Source organism: Pezoporus occidentalis, unplaced genomic scaffold (assembly GCF_034315485.1).
Source record: "Pezoporus occidentalis ecotype Australia unplaced genomic scaffold, CSIRO_AGI_Poc_V1 ctg21, whole genome shotgun sequence".
Taxonomy (NCBI): Eukaryota; Metazoa; Chordata; class Aves; order Psittaciformes; family Psittacidae; genus Pezoporus; species Pezoporus occidentalis.
Window position 1 is genome coordinate 9,601,917 of NW_026913964.1, and position 19,473 is coordinate 9,621,389.

General features: G+C 35.7%; 1 protein-coding gene across 1 annotated transcript in view; it reads left to right on the forward strand.

Annotated features, from left to right (window-relative positions):
• The window catches only part of SCFD1 (sec1 family domain containing 1), a 49,334-nt gene that overhangs the window by 16,680 nt on the left and 13,181 nt on the right, over positions 1–19,473 (forward strand). Inside the window, exons 11-20 of the mRNA XM_062619391.1 lie at positions 1,413–1,552; positions 2,531–2,621; positions 2,973–3,046; positions 4,492–4,573; positions 11,118–11,214; positions 14,977–15,047; positions 15,831–15,910; positions 16,582–16,644; positions 17,664–17,739; positions 19,049–19,102. Of these exons, the coding sequence (XP_062475375.1) occupies positions 1,413–1,552; positions 2,531–2,621; positions 2,973–3,046; positions 4,492–4,573; positions 11,118–11,214; positions 14,977–15,047; positions 15,831–15,910; positions 16,582–16,644; positions 17,664–17,739; positions 19,049–19,102 (828 nt within the window). The remainder of the gene's footprint in view (positions 1–1,412; positions 1,553–2,530; positions 2,622–2,972; positions 3,047–4,491; positions 4,574–11,117; positions 11,215–14,976; positions 15,048–15,830; positions 15,911–16,581; positions 16,645–17,663; positions 17,740–19,048; positions 19,103–19,473) is intronic.

Below are 19,473 nucleotides of genomic sequence, written 5' to 3' on the forward strand. Positions count from 1 at the left end.
AAATGGGAAGCATGGATAGAAAGCCTTATAAAGACAAAATGGGGTGGTGAAAGGAGGAACACTTAATGAGAATTATTTTGGTAAAAATTATATGTGCCAAAACTAACTTGGAAACTCAGGTCACTGGTGAGTTAATTTAACCACTGGTGAACTAATTTAACATCTCACAGCTTAATTGGCAATGAAATTAGTTTTGTGGGTTTTTTTTTAAGATTTTGTTAAACATACATACTTGAAAAAATACTTTTTTTGCTGAAACATTAAACGTCTTATAAGATGAGGTTTGTTCTTATTCACTGCATATACTTTGAGTAGCTACTTAGTTTGGTTCCTACTCTGGTGTGGTTCATTTATAGTATTTCATTTGAAGTGTGAACTCTGCCAAGGGATAATTAAAACCACTTTAAACTGTTGACAGTTTAGAGTGATCTAGATCATTTAGAGTGATCTAGTTCTGTTCACTGTAATGACAATGTAATGGTGGAGTTTTATTTCTGAAAAAAAATACATCTATTCTAAGAGTCATGGCAGGTTCTGTGTGGTTGTTTTCACTCTCTTTATAATAATTTGACAAGCATAGATCACCGTCAGACTTTTACTGTTCTTGAAAAGGGTTAAAATGAAGTCAGCAGAGGGGAACGTGTATGCTGCAGGAAAACACAGAACTGTCCTTGCAAACGTAATGGGGTAAAGAACCAGAAGACATGCAGGGAGTGATGTGGTAACATATTGCGTGAGTGTAACTGTGTCATCTACCAAAAAAAGATACAGTTTCTAAGTTCATGCATCCTGGAAGAAAAGCTATATAGTGAAATGGCAACTTTGTTGCAAACTGTTTCCTTATCGTGCATTCACTATTTCACTAGTGTTTAAAATAATTGGAAAAGAATTTTGAAGGTGTAACTAAATAGTCCTGGTAGTGGATGTTCCTGTTGCTGGTGTCATGAGCTTCTTTGCAGTTTTGATACATTTGCTGTAGTTGTGTAACTCAGTTTCAGCCCTCAAGACGTTCTATGTCTGCAACCAGGAACTTTTATAGTTTAAAATTTTGGTCAGTTGTTAGAGCTCAGTTATTGCTAAATAAATGTTCTCCTGTACGGAGAGCAGTGTTCAGAGTATAGTGTCACAGTCTGGTTACATGTGAGACAATCAGATGTCTTTGCTTAATATTTGTTGCTTTTCTGGTGTTTTTTCAGTGAGTGTGAGTAATTTTGGAGTTCTTACATTGCTGTTTTTACTATCTAGTTAGTAAACTGTGTGCTACCATCATATGAAATTCTAATAGCTGCGTTGATATTTTTTAGAAAGTATTCTAGAAGATAATTGGTTGACTATAAAAGACTGATTAAATAATTAAAAACGATCAAATAGTTACATAAAATTCCTTTATTTTAATATTTTTTTTTTTTTAGGATTTCCATTTGAACAGAGTTAACTTGGAAGAAGCAACAGGAACAGAAAGTTCTCCAGCAGGTGCTAGACCTAAGAAAAAAAATAAGAAGTCCTATGATTTAACTGTGTCAGATAAATTCTGGCAAAAACATAAGGGCAGGTAAGCTGTATAGGTGCAAAATTTATATTAATATAGTTAATATAAATTCTAAGTATTCTTCATATTATGGTAGTTCTACTTTTAACTTCTTTGGAAATGTTTTGAGTTTGTTTTTTTTAAGGTGTATTGGGTATGGCTAGATGGAGTTAGTTTTGCCCTTAGCAGCCTCATAGTGCTGTGCTTTGTATAGGTACCTAGAAAGGTGTTGATAACACACCAGTGTTTTGGCTACCACTGAGCAGTGCTGGCACGTCATCAAGGCTGTCTCTCCAACATTCTCCCCTCACCAAGTGGGGCAAGATCTTGGGAAAGGACATAGCCAGGACAGCTGACCCAGGCTGACCAAAGGATATTCCATACTATATGGCATCTGCTCAACAATAAAAGCTAAAAGAAGAGAGGAGAAAGAGAGGACATTCTTTTTTTTTTTTTGTGACTTTTTTTTTCCAGAGAAGCTGCTTCCTGGGAAGCGGCCAGGCATCACCTACAAATGGGAAGTAGAGAAGAAAGTCTTTTGTTTTGCTTTGCTTTCTCATGCAACCGTCGCTTTTTCTCTATTAAACTGCCTTTGTTTTCACCCATGAGTTTTGGGGAATTTTTCCATCTTATTTTCTCCCTACCCATACTGCTGAGGGGAGTGATAGAGTGGCTTGGTGGCCATCTGATGGCCAGTCAGGGTCAACCCACCACATAATGAATGATCATCATCCATGTTAATTGTATATTAGCTTTCTGTTACAGAGAGCAAAATCATTCTTATCAAAATTCCATAGAAGTATTGAAAGCAGTGAATATATCTTAGAAAGTTTAAGTAAACCTACAGTAAGATGTTATTTTCACTGATTTGACACTGCTGCATGATTCGCATATTGATATTTCTGAAGACATTTCCATTATCATCTTGATCGTGCAGCCTATCTGGTTCTGGTGTTTTCAGTTTGTTGATTTAACTGAGCCTAATGCAGAGTATTGCATTAGTCCTTTTCCAGAGGTAGCTGAGTCAGTTCAGCAAGAACTGGAATCTTACAGAGCCCAGGAAGATGAAGTCAAGAGGCTTAAAAGTATCATGGTAAGTTTTATTAGCTATATGTGCTTTATGTAAATCACAGTAGGACTTGCAGAAGTGCTTAGCCTACCCTGTCATCCCCTTTTCCCAAAAATTATCACCATATGCCAAATTTTAGGCTTAATATATTCTTAAAAGTAGGACTAGAAGTACCAGATTTCATGAGAAAGTTCAATTTCATGCATTTGATTTACATTTGTATAACTTCCATATTAACTATAAAAAACACAATCCAGACATTAATGCCATTATAGGAAAATAGGTTCTAAATGTACAGACTGTATCTGCATGCGACATCTTTGTATTTATTGTGACTATTTTTACTCCTCTTTCCAAACCCTTCCCCAAATCCAGGGTATAGAAGGGGAGGATGAAGGAGCAATAAGTATGCTTTCTGATAATACAGCTAAGCTAACTTCAGCTGTCAGGTAAGTAATCAATAATGCTTATTGTCTAATTAATTTGGAACCATTTCCAATTCTTTCTGTCCTTTCACTTTTGGTATCCTTCAAAATAAATAACTTTAAAAGTAGGCTATTCATCTCAGTAACAGAGTTTTAAGTGCTTTATAATCCCAGTAAAGATCAATGCAGTGTCCTTGACAAGTACTTGCACATGTAACTTCCACAGCATGTGTGCGTGAGCCCTCTACACATGGATTTGGAGTTTTTCTTCAGCAAAGCTGAATATTCTGAATGCATTATAGATGTGCTAACACTTTTCCACGAGAAAAACCCAACTGCCTACCTCTGCATTCCTTCCTTAAATAGTTAGTGAAACCCACTTCCTGAAGCATCTGCTTGCTGTGCACAGTGTGTAATCAGTTACATTTAGACTAATGTAGTTACTGTAACATCTGTTGGCAAGATTATAGTCATTAAGAACTCTGCATGGGAAGTTTACTCCCTTCCTTTGGAGACCTAGCCACCATGGATGACACTGAAAGTCTGAGATTTAGACTTGTTCCTCATTGTAAATCTGTTTTTCATTCCACTGATGCCTTGGAAAAGGGAGATGTTCAATTTGCTTCATAAAGACCGTAATCAGAAGGAAGGCAGAATGATTCTTATTCTGAGGATAGATGGGGTGATATGCCCAGTGTCCTGTGAAATCCATCATATGTCTGCGTTAGTTTTATCTTTGTGAGTTTCAAAAGTTGCTTTGTATGCTATGCCGTAATTAGAATTTGATTGGAATTCGAGAGGATGTGTGATGGATGAGTTTCAAAAAAGTGAGCAGGTGTTTGTAAGCTCCCCCTATAAAGTTTCATACTTCTCAGGATGCTGGTTTTCAGGTTAAGGCAGCAGGGTATGAAAGTGGCAAGCATAAAAAGCTTTCTTTGTATGACTAAAACTTCATCAGGATGTTTCCCAGTTCAGTTATCCTCTCTCTGCATGTTTTCTGTAATCTGGCATTATTAAGGAAAATCTTGCCTCCCTTCAGAAAAGTGTATTACTGCTATTTGGCAGATGTTTTAGATGTGAACTAAATGTTGCTTATATAAACCATAATTCTAGTAAATTATTTGTTTAGGTAAGCAGGGTGTATATCTGTTGTTGATCACAAGCTTTCAATAAGAGTATTAAATTATTAGTCAAGGTGTATTAAATTGCTAGTCAAGGTAAAAACCTGCTTTATTACATTACATGTGGATAATGTCCTTCTGTTATGAGAATTATTATATCTATACTTCGTATTTTTTTTAGTTCCAAGCCTGTTGTATTCTGTAATTTTAGATTTTAATTATCTTTAAAGGTCCCTTCCAATACCCAAGCTGTTCTATGCTGCTATAAAGTTTTTTGTACCAGCTATACGATACACAATTCAGCTAACTGTGCAACTCAGCAGGTTAGTTTGTATTTAATCTCTTTAGCTCTCTTCCAGAACTTCTGGAAAAGAAGAGGCTCATTGATCTTCATACAAATGTTGCAACAGCCGTTTTGGAGCATATAAAGGTATGATTGCTCTCCAACTTCAGTTTTCTGTCAGTAGTGCTCCTTACCTGGAGAAATATATTCGAGCAGGTAAACTAAGATAAGGAGGTGAGCCTTCTCAATTGTGGTACTTTTTGCAGAAATCACTGTATAACATTACTTAGTGTTAAAGGCTGAGGGGGAATGAATTTTGAATGCCTCGATATGGAAAGTGAAGTAAACATACGAATTTTTTTATTACCAGAATTTATTAGTATACTCTCATTTTTTATGATGGCCACAACTTTATTATGGGTTAAAGTCCTCCTAAAATAAGTTTGATGGACGTGTTTTCTTTACTTTAGAGAGGCGTCATGGCAAGTTACAACTTCAGTCTAAGCAATTTTCTGTTCTGTATGTGTTTATCAGAAGGGTGCTGTTTCCTGTTCACCAGTGAAAATGATACCCAGAGGTGTGGCAATAATGATGCAAGTTACTAAACTGGTCTTTGCAGCAGGGGCTGTTAGATGTCTTGTGCATAATTTAAGCACTTCAGAAGGGTGCTTGTCCTCTATTTAAGTCTGCTGCTCTTGTATCAGAGAACTTGCAGATGGTTTCACTATCAAGTAAAGACCATGGTTACTACTAGGATAACTCGGAAGATGGATCTGTTTTCAAACAGTATGAGAACAAAAATTACAGATGAGACTTTCAGAAACACTGGAATTCTGTTTCTGAAAACAATAAAAGTGCCAGGACTCATTGAAAATCAAGATAGAAAATTTTACCCCAGGCTTTTTATGACTCATGGAAGGTGATGTGTTTCAAAGCTAACTTTACCATTTGTAAAGTGCCTAAGATCTGTCCTCAGTTATTACTGCTACTGATTTTTTTTAAGCTAACTACTGTAAGTGAACAAAGGATTCATTCTTAATTTTAGTAAATTAGTTTTACATATTTATAAAATTGGGAAGGAGATGTAAGTGTGTCTATGTTTGGCTCAATACTGTAGGGCATATTTAATGTGCTTTTGCAATATTAAGTGTGTTTTCATATCTGGCAATTTAAAAGCAGTACATTAGTACCATTAAAAAAAAAAAAACAGAAGTTGACAATGTTGATATTTTATTTGATGCCTTGTCTGTAAATTCACTTTTCTAAGGAAGATACTGAGACACTAATGATAGGCCTACACCTGTAGTATTTTATATATTACTTTTAGGATAGAAGCCACATGTCAGAGTAAGATGTGGAATGGCAGTAATACCAGTTTTAATCGCCAGTGTCTTCTTAGTAATGGACTGGAGCCATATGCACTTGGTCATTCCCTATTAGGTGACAGTGACACACTTTTCTGTTACCTGGAGATTGAAGGAATTGCACTGCTTGCCTCTGCTGTAGCTCTGTACTAGCCCTCAGGCTTTCTTCTCTGACAGGGAGCCTCTGGAGAGTTCCCAGAGTGGTGATCCATTTCTGCACACATGATTTTTAATTCTGGTATTGCAAAATGCTCAGGCTCTTTACTTTCTTATTGTATAACTGTCAAAGAACATTGTAAGACAAATAGGCATGCAGTTTATTCAGTATAGTGATGATAAGTAAATTTTATTCCAGCTGCTATATCTTGTCTGGTTTCTCCCCTCTTTTCACTCTCTAGTGTTACAAAAAGTATCTTTCTATGTCAAGCTGTGGAATTTTAACATGCAGGAAGATATGCTCCCTCATGGATTCCTCAAAAGTACTCTCAAAACGTTCAGTATCTTAGCTGGTACTTTTTACAGAAATTCTGATGTCACCTTGAGGCTGTGGTTGATAGGATTTATATACAGTTCAATAATTAAATCAGGTTAGGATAAGAGAGAATTCTTTTGGCAAGTGCCAGCTTATGAGGAGCTAGCGAGGCACAATGCTCTTTTTCAAGTTACTATATTTTCACTTTTAAAATAATCTGGAAGCACGTTCATACTTTAAAATAGGCTGTTCACATTGTCCATTGTGGTTTTTTACTACATCAAGTATTTGAGCATTTTTCTTCCCTACATATATATGAATCAGTGCAAAGAATACTACGAGACCTGCTTTAGGTATATTAGGGGAATTGATTTTTTTCTTATTTTTGTGTTCAGTTTACAGCTGCTTTCCACATTCTGTTGGATCATTTTCTAAGGCACAGCAAGAGGAAAACAGAACTTAATCACATACTTAAGAGTCCTGGCAGTTTTCTGGCATATCTTGCTGTTTAGTGAAATAGTGGAAAGAATGCATCACTTTTTTCACAAAGTGAACCATCAAGTATTTATTGTCAGTGCTTAGAACAAATGCATCCTTGTTTTGCATTGATTGTTTTTTCTCTGGAGAAGCTGGTGACTGAAGGACTGTATCCAACAGATAACAGATTGAGCACTAGCAATACGGGCATCTTTCTAGCTGCTCTGGAGTTTCAGTAATGCTTTGCATGTCATTCTAGTATGAATACAAGGGTTACTGAAATATGTTAAATTGTGGCCTATAACTTACATTTGTTTGGGTTTTTTTATTATTACATAATTTTCTTATCATGTATATCTGCATTTCCTTGATCTCAAGGCCTGATACTTTGACTCCATTACTGTCATTGCCAGTAGACTTTCAAATTATCAAGTTCATAATTTGTAAATGAATTCTACCATTGTAACTACTCTGTTTTAAATTTGAGATTACATTTTTGTCTTACCATGTAAACAGAAACAGTATGTGTTTGTGAAATATGTATGTCACAGTGGTCCAGGCTGGTTTTCTGTAGTTCAGAACTGATAATTGAGTAACTTTACAGTAAGCAACAGTTTTTTTCTGAGTTCTGTTACAGGACCCTTCTGGCATTACTCTGTGCAGTTCAGCTGCCACTTTCAGTCTTCTCCCAGGGTTTCTCTTCCTCTTGCTAGAAGCACACTGTAATTACCTGACCAGCCTCACTCATTCTGGGGGCTGTTAGTTCTGGTTGTTTTCTGTCAGTATTTTTTTGAGAAATTCCAGTAATTTCTTAGAAAATTTCTTTTCTTCTGCATGTTCTCTCTCTCTCTCTCCAAAAGGAAGAATTTGGTACTGTAAAGAGGATAGGAGAGCCTCCTGGAAGTCCTTACAAAAATGACCCTCCAAGAGATTTCAATGGGTCCTGCTTCCCATTCTCTGCTTAAAAAAGAAGGAATTTTGTATTCAGTTTGGACTACAGTGACAGGTAGAGATTCCCATGCACTTCAGTAATTTTCCCTAAAATAAATTTTGGCATATGAATAGCCTGTTTCTAAAGATGCTTAGTGGAAAGCTTTGTCAAATATATTAAAAAAAAAAAACAAAAACAAACAGACAAAACCCAAACTAAAAAAAGACAAAGCAAGCTGAAGTGTAGCACTTTAGCTGCAGTACAGGTCCTGTCTCTAAATTGGCAGAAAGATCTCCTGAATGAAGTTGGTGTGGAGCAAGGTGTCATGGTAGAAAATTAAGAGCAGGATGCAGAAAGGGAATATCTGTAAATGTGAATGCATCTTGGTTTTATTACTATTTTTCTTCACCTTGCTTGCCAGTTTGGCATCCATGAGAAACTCTTCATTGTTGTCTTTTTTATAATTGAATCTACACTATTGTTTAGCTCCTATTCCTGAGCTTTTCCTCTTGGCATGTCTTTGAGCCATTGCACTTACTTAAATTAAATGGACCATCTGCTTCTTATCAGCACTTCTTAGACAAGTTGGCTCTTCAGGAAGTAACTGTCTCATTGATGTGGCATATCTGGGAAATCTGTCAAAAGGTAACTAGTAGTGTTTAAGGCTATTCAGTAATCTGTATGAAATTTGATTAGATGGCCATGTAAATCCTAGGAAGCTAGTATAAGAAAAATTACTTAGTATTTTTGCTAGTAACCTTTGTTGGTTATCTCATGAAGAAACAGCTGAATGGACTCACCATATTGATCCATCTCTTTTGTTCATGCTTTTGTCGCATTGAAAAGAGAGTCTTGAGATTTTTATGTTGCTGCTTACCTCTGATGTGCCTCTTGTGGATAGAAATAAAGGACCTGAAGTTTTAGGATTTTCACTTTGGTCCCCTCCCAAGATTACTGAGTTCACATTTTAAAAGTAATTGTCCAATATTTTTTAAGAGAGTAAGTGTACATGTACCGTTAATGTTTCCGTTAGGCTCAAAGTATAGCAAATACATGCAACCAGTGAATTTTCTGTGCTGCAGTTAGTCTGTTTTGTTCAGCAGTCATGGTCAAACAGTCATAAAAGTGCACATGGTTGAGAAGAATTTTACCTAGCTTCTGCTCCAAGTAAGTTAACAATTGTAAATCTGTTCTTACAATTAAAAAGTATTTCATGTTTGAATTACATAGTTTTATTTCAAAGTTGGTCTGTAAGTAAATATAGTGAATTAATGAATATTTTATGTTCTGTGTTTTTACATGCCTTCTGAATAAATTTGTCTTACACAGATCACCAGCTAAGATAATATGGGCATTGCCAAATTCAACAATAATATATTTATTTTAATAGGATTGAGTTTCCACAATTCAAGACAGTCCTTTGGTTGTTGGATGCCTTTTGTCTGGGAAAAATACTTCAAACTTAAAAACATGGAATTTATCTCCATGTATGGAGATACAAATGTAGTTAAAATACAAAAAGCAAGTGAATGTAATGGACAGGCTAGAAAACCTGTAGTAGTTTTCTTGCAATTTTTTTATCGCTCTAGAGAGAGTTAAGAAAACTAATTCACATCTCCAAGTCTCCAAGATTCTGTAGAATTGAAGTCACAGAACACGTCTGATGTGCCGGATGCCAAGCTGCATCTGACGTACGGACTTGGAAAAAGGCTGGTGCTTCAGATCTAGTAAAACGTTAAATTAGTGTAACATAGCCTCTGATAATCACCTTAACTTTGGCTAAATACAGGAGTAATCCAAGGTTTTACAGTAGCATAACTACCAAAATTTGACTGTGACTGCTCCTCTAACATGAGCTCAAGGTAAATACAGCTTGAAAGAAGCTCTGGCTCTGTTTTTAGTGAGTGGTCATTTTTTGAGCACTCTTCATGGTAATTAATTTTATAAGTTGTAATGACAAGCTTCCACAAAAACCTTAAATTAAGTTGCTCTTCTGCAGCTGCTTTTCTTAATTAGTTCAGTAGGTGGTGAATGAGAAATAGAGGAGTGTTACATAGCTATCCACACCATAAGCTGATTGCCAAAGGCTTTCAATATTAAAATATTTTTGTGACTTACCTCCTGTTTTGTATTCTCATCTCCAGCTCTTTTTTTTATGAACTTACAGTACGCAGAAGGTGAAATACCCTAAAATTCTTAGACTAGAGAAGTACCTTTCTGTCTTTTTTGTTTTTTCCCTTTTTTGGGGGGTGGTGAAAATACTGGTTTTTAAAATTACATTTCTTTATTTGTGATCTCAGGAATAGTTTTAGTAGAATTCAAAACCATGTGAAAAACAGACTTCTAAAGTTTTGCTGGTGCTGACATTACACCAACCACTGCAGTGGGTTAGGTGCCTTGAATCTCTTGACCCAAGAAAAGCACCAGTAACTCTTGCCTCACTCTGGCAATATCATTTTAATCTCCCAAAGAGCATTCTGTGGATCTGAAATACTAACAAGGCAATGAGATGGAGATCCACTCTGCTGGTCTCTTTGAGCCAATACATAGCTGAATGTGCCCAAACACCAGGATTTAGTTAATTACTGGATATGAAGGTTTTGAAAGATGAGTAGTTGTAACATTTCTTGTGATGCTACATTTTGATGTTCAGATGCTCATAATGATGTGTGATGTAATGGATTCAGTTTTGGAATGCATTTTTCGATCTTTAGATTGTAACTGCATGATACAGTGGTTGAGAAGTGCCAAGCTGGGCTGTTTGTGCAGATATATTGCAATGCAGTCATTAGTTGCATGGCCATGTGATGTCTTCTGTAAAGCTTTTGCCTCATTAATTTTGTGCATTGCCTGTGCCATCCTCCCTAAAATAGGGTTTTCTCAACTTGATCTATATATGTCATTGTATAATGAGAAACTGCTTTTCCAGTATTATCAAAATAATCTAATTTGATCTGAAGTAGTTACTTTGGTACCAGCCCAAGCTGCCAACTGTTCTCTGGGATGATGCCTTAATGTAATTAGGAATTTCCTACTATCTGCATTGAGTAATTGCTTTGTTGACTGAGAGACTTAATGTTCAGCACAATATGTGACATAATATATTCACTTGGCCATTATTTTTTCCTTTTACAGCATAACACTATGTATGATGCCATGTAGTTTTCAGCCATGGCAAAATCATAGTTGAAAACAAAGCTCCTCTTCCAGTTTAAATTTTACATGTCAGAATTACCTTGCTTAACTTCTGTTTTCACTTTTAATGTGAAAATTACATAAGCATCAATTTTCTGAGAGTTAATAAAAGCATATTATAATGCACTTTTACTGATAATTTATTTAAAAAGTGATTTTTAAAAACAGCTTCATAACTAAAACTTTTTAAAGAGGAAATAAATATTCTTTCACAGCATTACTCTGTTAACCCTAACACTTACTCTTAAACAGAGTCGAAAGCTGGACGTGTACTTTGAATATGAGGAAAAGATAATGAGCAAATCCACTCTGGATAAATCTCTTCTGGACATGATTTCTGACCCAGATGGTGAGTACTTTAAACCTGAACTTGATATAAAATTTGTTAAGATAGACCATAATCTCTGTCCCTGCTGGGACTTCAGGATTGGTAAAGAGCTTATGTGCAACCTGTGCAAGACTTGTAAAGAAAACAGCTTTTACTGATAATAGTAGCAGTCTAGAGAGTTTAGTATTACGATTGAGTAGTAACCAAAATATTGGCCGCTTGTGCAGCTCCACTAAAATCGCTTCTTAACTCTTTATTTCTGAAGGCCAAAATATTTTTTTACGTTTGTGCTTCTCTAGTATTTATTAGTATAGCATGGAATTGTGTGGTCCAAACAATACTGATTCTTTAAAATCCTGCTGCACGTTTTATAATGCATACATACCTCATAAACAGAATGAAAAAAGGGTATTTCATACAATTGGTTGGATCAAGGGGTTGTAATGTAGGTAGCGCTTGTTTGTGTGAGCAAAACAATGGATAGGAGAAGGTGCAGAGAAGGGAAGCAAGACATACATTGGCCAGTTTACTGAGAGACACAAGTTTTGCATGTATTGACCCAGCTGTGTCTTGCCTGTTTTCACTGTTTAAGAGCAATGCATCCGGGCTTCTCTTCCATATAGAGCTTATACATAACAAGGTTTTGCACACTGGGTGATGCCCAGGTTCTCTGTTAGCAGGAGTCACTAGGGGTCTCTCTGTAAAAGGCTGAGACCAGAATGGGTTTTCAGCTTTTCATAGTATCATAGCATCAACTATCGTCTCAGCCTTTCACAGCCCTCTAATGGATTTCGGTATGATCCGATATGAGTTGGCTGGAACAAAATAACCTGCAGAGCAAGACTGTAAAACTTAAGTTATGACCACTGGCCTGTCTGCATACTGGCAAATGTACTTGCAAACATCAAGCATTGAGAGTCCCAGGGTTCCTGCTCTTTTTCCAGTATGCTCTTTTAAGAAGACTTTTTTTTTACTGCATGCTTGTGTTTGTAGTCTTGTAGCTACATACTGGACATAATGTCTGCTTGGAGTTTGTACAATGATTCATATTTATAGAAAAAATAGGACTTAAAGTTTTACTAGTGTCTGCGCTACAGTAGAAGGCAGCAGAAGTAGTAGTACCTGGTTAGCAGAAGCCTAAGCTAAACTTTTACAGATCTTATACTGGATCAAGTCTAGAACTACTTACAGACTGTCAGGAAATTTAATGTCAGACATCAGTCTGTAATTGAGTGCAGACATTCATTATTAATATGAAACTAATGTACTTTATTAAGCATCAGTACAAACTAGTCCTTTTGCATGTTCAGAATCAACCATTCATTTACTGTTTTCCATTTCAGCTTTTATAATTGCATGAACTTAGATATGAAAACAGAAATTATTATGCTTGCTAGCATTTCCTACTGGATCAATTACTTTTTACCTGAATCCGCATTTTCTGTGTGTTTTTAGATCAGAATGTAAAGCCAAATTGTTTTCCAAGCCTCATGTATCACATTGACATTCTTATTAGCAAAGTTCCTGGGTTTTACATAAGAGAAAGATTAGATTTCCAAGCTAAAGTTTTCCTTCATAAGCTAAATATTCAAGTGTTCGCAGTTTCACATTAGCATTTCATAAGCATTGTCTATGTGTAAGGTAAGCTTATATAACAAGGATTTAGGTTAAATTGCAGAGGTTATTTCTGGACATGCAGTCTTGTAAAACTGGCCAGCTTCCTGTTGTGTGAATCACTGAGAAATACCAGCTGAAAACATTTTGAAGGAGTAACGGGCCAAGTCTTCCAATGCTTTCAGTGGCAAACTACTTGTTTGCATTATCTGTGGGAATACTTGTCTTGTGGACAATGATATCTGTAGAGGTCTTCTCAAAAGCACTTAGACTTGACCACTTAAGAGCTTCAGTGTCCCATTTCTTACTATGTCATACTAATCTACTGCTTAAGGGCTATTAGCTGCTTCTCGGTTCAGTGGATATTATTATATCCTGGAGTAGTGTTAAAATGGGAGGCAGTGGTTTTACTTTGCTCTAGTAGCCTTAAAGGCTGCCTGCTGGTTTTTGAGTGGAAAATAAGATTGTTCTCCTCTACATTTACCAAGTTGAGTTTTCTTCGGAACATTCAGCACTCCCCCTTCTCTATGCTGTCACAGATCATAGTCTAGAAAAGAAACAGTGAACATTTTACAGGCAACTGACCTGTGTCTTATCACAGCTATAATTTGCATCAGTAGTATGTCAAGAGTAAAGTACTTTTGCCAAACAAAGTGGTTTTCCTTAGTTTTAGTAAAGTGTACACAATACAATCACAGATTTTTTTATTTTGTTTTGTTTTTTAATTTGTGATCTTCTAGTAAGATAAAATATCACTTACACTCCTGTGAGCACAAATCTGCTAGTTTTGTAGATCGGGTAAATAGGTCCAGGGTATTCGAATTGAAACTGAAATTTAGTAATCAGCAAAGTACTGAAACAAGCAATGAGCTGGCAAGCTGGAAACCAAGTTTCCAAGTCAGTTACAGATGCCAGACTCAGTTACACTGTATAGTTAGAATGTTTAAGTGCCTTTTTTACCCATGTGACCTCGAAGTGGATGTCTACCTTGAAACCTGGTTTTTGGTTTAGATAATCCAAAGTTTCTTCAGTTCTTGATCTTCTGGCTTCCTGATATTTGGTAAATGTTAATAAAAATTATTTCCAAGGAAAAAAATGTACCAAGTCATAAAATGTTCATTTTGACAGCACTTGCTGTTGACTTCTGCCAAACTAAATATATGCTCACATAGAAACAAAAGGTGCAGATTAGATTAGATGAACCCCTGCTGACATGATCCACATTCGGGGGGTGGGCGGGTGGGACGAGGACGACAGGGACAAAACAAAAAAAAAGTGGGGGAAAAAAAATAAAAAAAAAACTTTTTTCTTCCCCACAAGTACAAGCAAATTAATTTTCATAAAACATATTTAAAGGTATCAAGCTTTTTTAATGAAGAATTGAATTACAAATTTGAAATGTTTTGAGAAGTTGTACTTCATGTAAAATCACTAATAGGGATTCTTTATTAATAGTGATTCTTGTCTAGAAAAAAGTGGATGGTGTTCAAAATCTGCTGTTAGTAGGTTATAGTTAAGTAATACAGGGATGGTCACATCAGCATTTTGATCTGGCAGAGAAGAAGTTTGACTGCTATTGATAATGCTTCCCAAGAATTTGTAGCGGTGTTCTTCTCTAATGAGTAGTGTGCAAAAGAAAATTGAGGCAGTGAAAACCCTCCTAAAGGCAGGCTGGATGGTCAGACATTTTTTCCTGACCAAAAGTTCACATAAGTGCTTTTGCAGCCCTCAAGTGTTTCAGTACAGTCAACCACAGAGCTGCATAAACAAGTTGTAGAGTTAAAAAATAATGTGCTGCGACTTTTACTTCTATGATTTTTCTTTAGTCTTCTCTTTCATGGATCTGCTCCCTGCTAATGCTTGCAGTCCCTGCATAAAATAAGACATAATGCCCACTACATAACTTAGTATGTTATTTGAAGAATATTTGCCACAAGCAAATGGGGAAGTTCAAGTAAACTTTCAGGAACAGGGATGGTCTAACTCGTTTTACAATAAAATTGCTAAATGTCTTTCTGCCACTTTAAGACACTGAACAAAGGCATGTTTATAGAGAACAGTTACTGTCATAAAGTCTGACTGTGCATATATGTAATTGCTGAAGAGCATTTGACACAGCAGCTTAGTTACAACTGTAATTTTTTTACATTCATTTTTTCTTCATTGCAGCAGGAACTCCAGAAGACAAAATGCGATTATTTTTGATCTATTACATAAGCTCAGCTCAGGCACCTTCAGAGGTATGTGTGTTCTTTACAGCTTCCAGCACCAAATTCTACCACACAGGATTTTTTGTATCATTTCAGCACTAAGTAGGTATTTCTTTTCTTGAAGCAAAGTATGAAATGCCCAGGAGATACTAAAACTTCAAATAAGTCTTGCAGTATTATCAGGGAATCTGCTCACAAAGCTTTAGCCACCGTTTCAAAGGATACGAATGATTAGTAGGAAGGAAGATTATCTTTTTAAATGTTTAGCTCAGAGGTACTGCAAGGCACACCTTGGCATGCTTTCTATTATTCTGCTCCACTGCTCAATGGAAGTAAATAAAACAAAATGTTAATATGACTCATTTCACTCTACCCTTGTATATTCAAGAATAATGGGGTCAGTTGACTAGCAGATGAGTGAGAAATGCTTCTTGTGCCAGTATCTGAGTAATTCAGGAAACAATTTCTTAATATTTCTTTTGAACTTATGATTAATCTCAAGAAAGATTTTTATTATACAGTAGAGATACTATGTAGTAGCTATAAAGTTTCCCATATCTGAAAGTGCACAGGATTTAATCCTGCAAATACTGTAGAGTTTAATGAAAAGTGGTTATAGCAAATTGAATTTCAAGTTTTATTTTCTTACTTGGTAGGAGATGGGAGTAAGACTTGTAGTTACTGTTTACCTTTGGTTAATACTATAACTTTATGCTGCTTATTTAATATTTAGGTAAGGGTATCTTGCCTTTCCACATAAAGAGAGCTTAGAGTAGTTTCAGCCTCTTGTAATTCTCCGCTTCATACTTTCAGATTGATTTGGAGCAGTATAAAAAAGCATTGATGGATGCAGGTTGTAATCTTGCTCCTTTGAGCTACATAAAACAATGGAAGTAAGTAATTTCTTCTTTCTCCTATGTGAGACTATAACTGGGTATATTTCACAGAACTCATCATTGTTACCAAAGAATTATTTGTTACTCTTCATACATCTTAAGTTATCCTTAAATATTAACTTGGGTGACATGGCTTAGTGCAAGGTGTCCCTGCCCATGGCAGGGGGGTTGGAATTAGATGATCTTAATATCCTTTCCAACCCTAACTATTCTATGATTCTGTTAATTTTGGCATGATTTCTTGCTGTCATTGTTATGGTAATACATGCAAATCTTATTTTAAAACTAAACTCCAGTAATGCCAGAACTGTCTTGAAAATGACAGAGAGTAGTGTACTTAGGGATCCAAGACAGAAACAACTTACTGAAATAAGTTAAAAGCTGTGCTAGTTCAGACTCCAGACTTTCTTGGTTCATACCAAAGGGCCCTGCTGCCTATCAGTTACTCTAGTTTTATGTGGTATCAAAATAAAGGTTTTGTCTTTTAAGTAGAAAATCAAATTCTTTTCAGTTCCTTAACTGTTGCATTTCTAGACATGTAATAAATAGTTACTTCCTGAAAGAGTTTAAGAAGTAGAAGTTTTTCACTTTTGGATGACCAGAGTGGAGCATTCTACAGCAGTATGTGGTATGAGATAAGCATTTGATTTCTGTCCTTGCTTTCACAGGGCTTTCACTAAGATGGCTTCAGCTCCAACCAGCTATGGAAACACTACACCTAAACCTTTGGGGTATGCTTTTGATTCATTTTCTGTAAGCCTTTAGGTTCTTTTAGCTTACTTTAGTAGTACTTAAAGTGTGAGTACCGCTATACAAGGCCCAGAATAAAACATTTCCCTATTTGTAAACAGTTTTAAGTTACAGACAATTACTCATCTCTCCTTAGCAGTGCATAGGACTTACAGGAAAATAAAAGTATCTGTGACTAAATCCACAAAGTAACTTAATATAGTGATATCTGCACCTGTACATTAAATGTACTCTCATAGAAGAAGAATTTGGCAACAGGAAATGGATCTATGACAGCCGTCATCTTGAGCCTTATTTAGTCAGTGGCAGAAGATAAGGACAGTCCTGTGCATTCAAAACTGTTTCTCTCCAGGGCTTGAAGAATGTCAGGGATGTAAGAACACACTGCTTTTTCATTAGGCTGTCCTGGACTGGGTGTCTGTTTGTTGAAAGGTGTAGTTATTTATTTCAAGAGATGAAAAGATAATGACTCTGTTAAGGGTGCATATACCCCATACAGGATATGGGAGTTAGGTCTTTCCATGCTTGAGAGGATTTGGTTCTTCATTACCAACTTTACTTTCAGGAGTGCACTTGTCACTGTCATAAAGAAACTGGGGGGCAGTATGTTTAGAGAGAATTCCAGTTTCCAGTGCTGTCTCTCTTGGAAAAAATGCTGGTTGGTTGGTTGGAAACACTGAGAATCTCTGTTAATTGATTAGGATACCCACTTGAAAGGAGCACTCAAATCCTCGCGTTACTGAAGTTGTAAAATAAACTGCTCAATGGGTTAAAGACTAGAACTCAAGACTTCTATTGATAGGTGAGGATCTAACTGCTAGTTTATAGGTGTATTCCCATAAGCTGGGTTGCCATGCGGTTTGAAGACTATATTTCATGACAAAATTAATTAGTTGGTCCTTCAGTCCCATCAGCTTCAAAGGGAATTTGATGTCAGCATAAAGCTTAAGAATGAAAATGTAAAAAAGATCTTACGCATAACCTTTATTTTGTTTTCCAGTCTGCTTTCTCGTGTTATGAATACAGGATCACAGTTTGTAATGGAAGGAGTGAAGAACTTGGTACTGAAGCAACAAGTAAGTTGAAACAAAAAAAGAAAGCCTATTACATGAGCATTGTGAACATTTAGAAAAACAACTTTTAGTGCCTCTGTCATATTAATGATACTAGTTGGGTAGTAAAAGAGAAAACCAAACATGAACTTCTGCTGGTGGGTAGATCTGTCACTTTGTAGCTTCCAGTTTTTAGACAGGTAATGAATAATGTTCAGATTTTCTTTAAATACCTCCATTCATAAGAAATTAGATTCCAGTATGTGTGATTAAGACTCATTTCAGCATCATAAAAAGAGCATCTGTGAATACTCAAACTAGGCTAGTTCATAAAACGTTACTTGTACCAATGGATATTTCTACTCTAAATGAGATCTCCTATTCTTATATTAAACACTTTGTTATTTCTTTTAGCATGTGTGGTTTTAAGAAGTTAGTATTATACTTGACAAAATGGCTTCGTTTTGGGTTCTGAGTGAGCAAGAAGCTACAATGACAATGTTTTTAGGATATCTTTTTCCTGGCTTTTAATTCCTTCTCCAGGTGTTTTGGGGTAGCCAAATAAAATGCTGTTCTTCCTCATATTTTTAAGCCTGATGTAGGTCTGTGGTATTTCTATTAAAGTTAACTTCTTATTTCTCATTCAGTCATTTGGGGATTTACATTGGATTTTTTTATGAAGTGTTTTTCAGTATTATTTGTAGATCATCCTTTGGAATGTTCTTTTTGATACATTGTGTCAACAAGACACATTTCCAATTCCGTTGCTATGTAAACTCTCCCTCAGTTTATTCTAACTAAAGTGGTTTGACTGTTGAATACTTCAGATCTTTTGTCCAAGCTAACATTTCCCATCTTAAATAAGGAAAAGTCATCTTGAATCTCAGTTCAGCTTATTCCTTTCCAGTTCATCCAAACATTTGTTGTCAGGATTGCTTCTTTTACTCATTTCTCTGACATCAGTTCTTTTTTAGAATCATGCCCTTAATTGTCATTTTCAGCTTTACAATCCTTCTTTTAAACTGCAAAAAACATTTTAAGAATTCATATATTAGCAATACTTAAATAAAACTCTGTTCCTGTCTTCACACTTCTTCTGCACTTTCTGTTCCTCTCCTAGCTGGATGCTCCTCAGATGTTTGCACTTTCTGTACAGAAAGGTAGTTCAGGTGATGATAAAAATGCTCAGCCTTTACAAAAATATAAGAGGAAATCAGTTTAAGTAGTATTTCAAATGCTGTGTAAACTAATATAAATAGAAATAATAATTTGCCTGTGAATAATTCTTGGTAAGTATTTCAGTGTTCCATTAATTTCACACTATGTTTTACAGAATTTACCGGTCACACGTATATTGGATAACCTTATGGAGATGAAATCAAACCCTGTGAGTATAACTCTTCACATGGAAAGAGTTGGAACAAATGAAATCTTGAGGCTGTCATGTAATATTTTTTTCCCATGATAATGAAGTTAAATCTAGTCATGCTGTATCTCAAAAATAGAACCATTTTCACAACTATTTCATAGGATTTTTTGCATAAAAATGATTTTTAAACAATGACAATTTATTGTGTCTCATTGGACCTAATGGTTTTGAGGTTTTCATCTGTTCTGAGCTTCTGTTAAACTTGTGTTATCTTGAGTTTCTGTTGCTCCTATATTTCTAAAAGCTAAACTGTGCAATGAAATTTTTTTTTGCATCAAGAGGATTTTTTTTTTTAAGAGTGTAATTTCAGAAGGAAGCTAGTTACAGAG